This window comes from Pteropus alecto, unplaced genomic scaffold, assembly GCF_000325575.1.
Source record: "Pteropus alecto unplaced genomic scaffold, ASM32557v1 scaffold45, whole genome shotgun sequence".
NCBI lineage: Eukaryota > Metazoa > Chordata > Mammalia > Chiroptera > Pteropodidae > Pteropus > Pteropus alecto.
The window spans coordinates 37,488,019-37,488,510 of record NW_006442491.1 but is presented as its reverse complement, the minus strand read 5'-3'; the positions used below and the strand labels follow the sequence as shown (position 1 = coordinate 37,488,510).

The window sequence follows — 492 nt, the reverse complement described above, 5'->3', positions numbered from 1 at the left end:
CCACGGGCCCAGCCGCTCCTGGGAGGGCTACTACCGCCACTTCTCCGACCCCGCCTGCCGGCAGCCCACCTTCACCGTCTACGCCGCCGGCCGCTACAGCAGGGGCTCGCCGTCCGCCAAGGTGCTGGGCGCCACCGAGCTGGTGTTCCGCGTCACGAGGGCCCGCGTGACCCCCATGGACCCGGACACCACGGCCATGCTCAACTTCTCCCAGCCGGGCAGCTGCGGGGGCCCGGGGGTCTGGTCCCTGGGGACGGAGCGGGACGTCACGGCCACCAACGGGTGCCTGCCGCTGGGCATCCGGCTCCCGCACGTGGAGTACGAGCTGTTCAAGATGGAGCGGGACGCCCTGGGGCAGAGCCTGCTCTTCATCGGACAGAGGCCCACCGACGGGTCGAGCCCCGACACCCCCGAGAAGCGTCCCACGTCCTACCAGGCGCCCCTGGTGCTCTGCGACGGGGCGGCCCAGGACTTCTCCGGGCCCGCGCAGCT

General features: G+C 73.0%; 1 protein-coding gene across 1 annotated transcript in view; it reads left to right on the top strand.

Moving 5' to 3' along the window:
• APCDD1L (APC down-regulated 1 like) overlaps positions 1-492 on the top strand; it is a 16,775-nt gene that overhangs the window by 8,314 nt on the left and 7,969 nt on the right. The window contains 1 exon segment of the mRNA XM_025039867.1: positions 1-484. This exon segment is cut by the window's left edge and continues 131 nt beyond it. Within this exon segment, the coding sequence (XP_024895635.1) occupies positions 1-484 (484 nt within the window).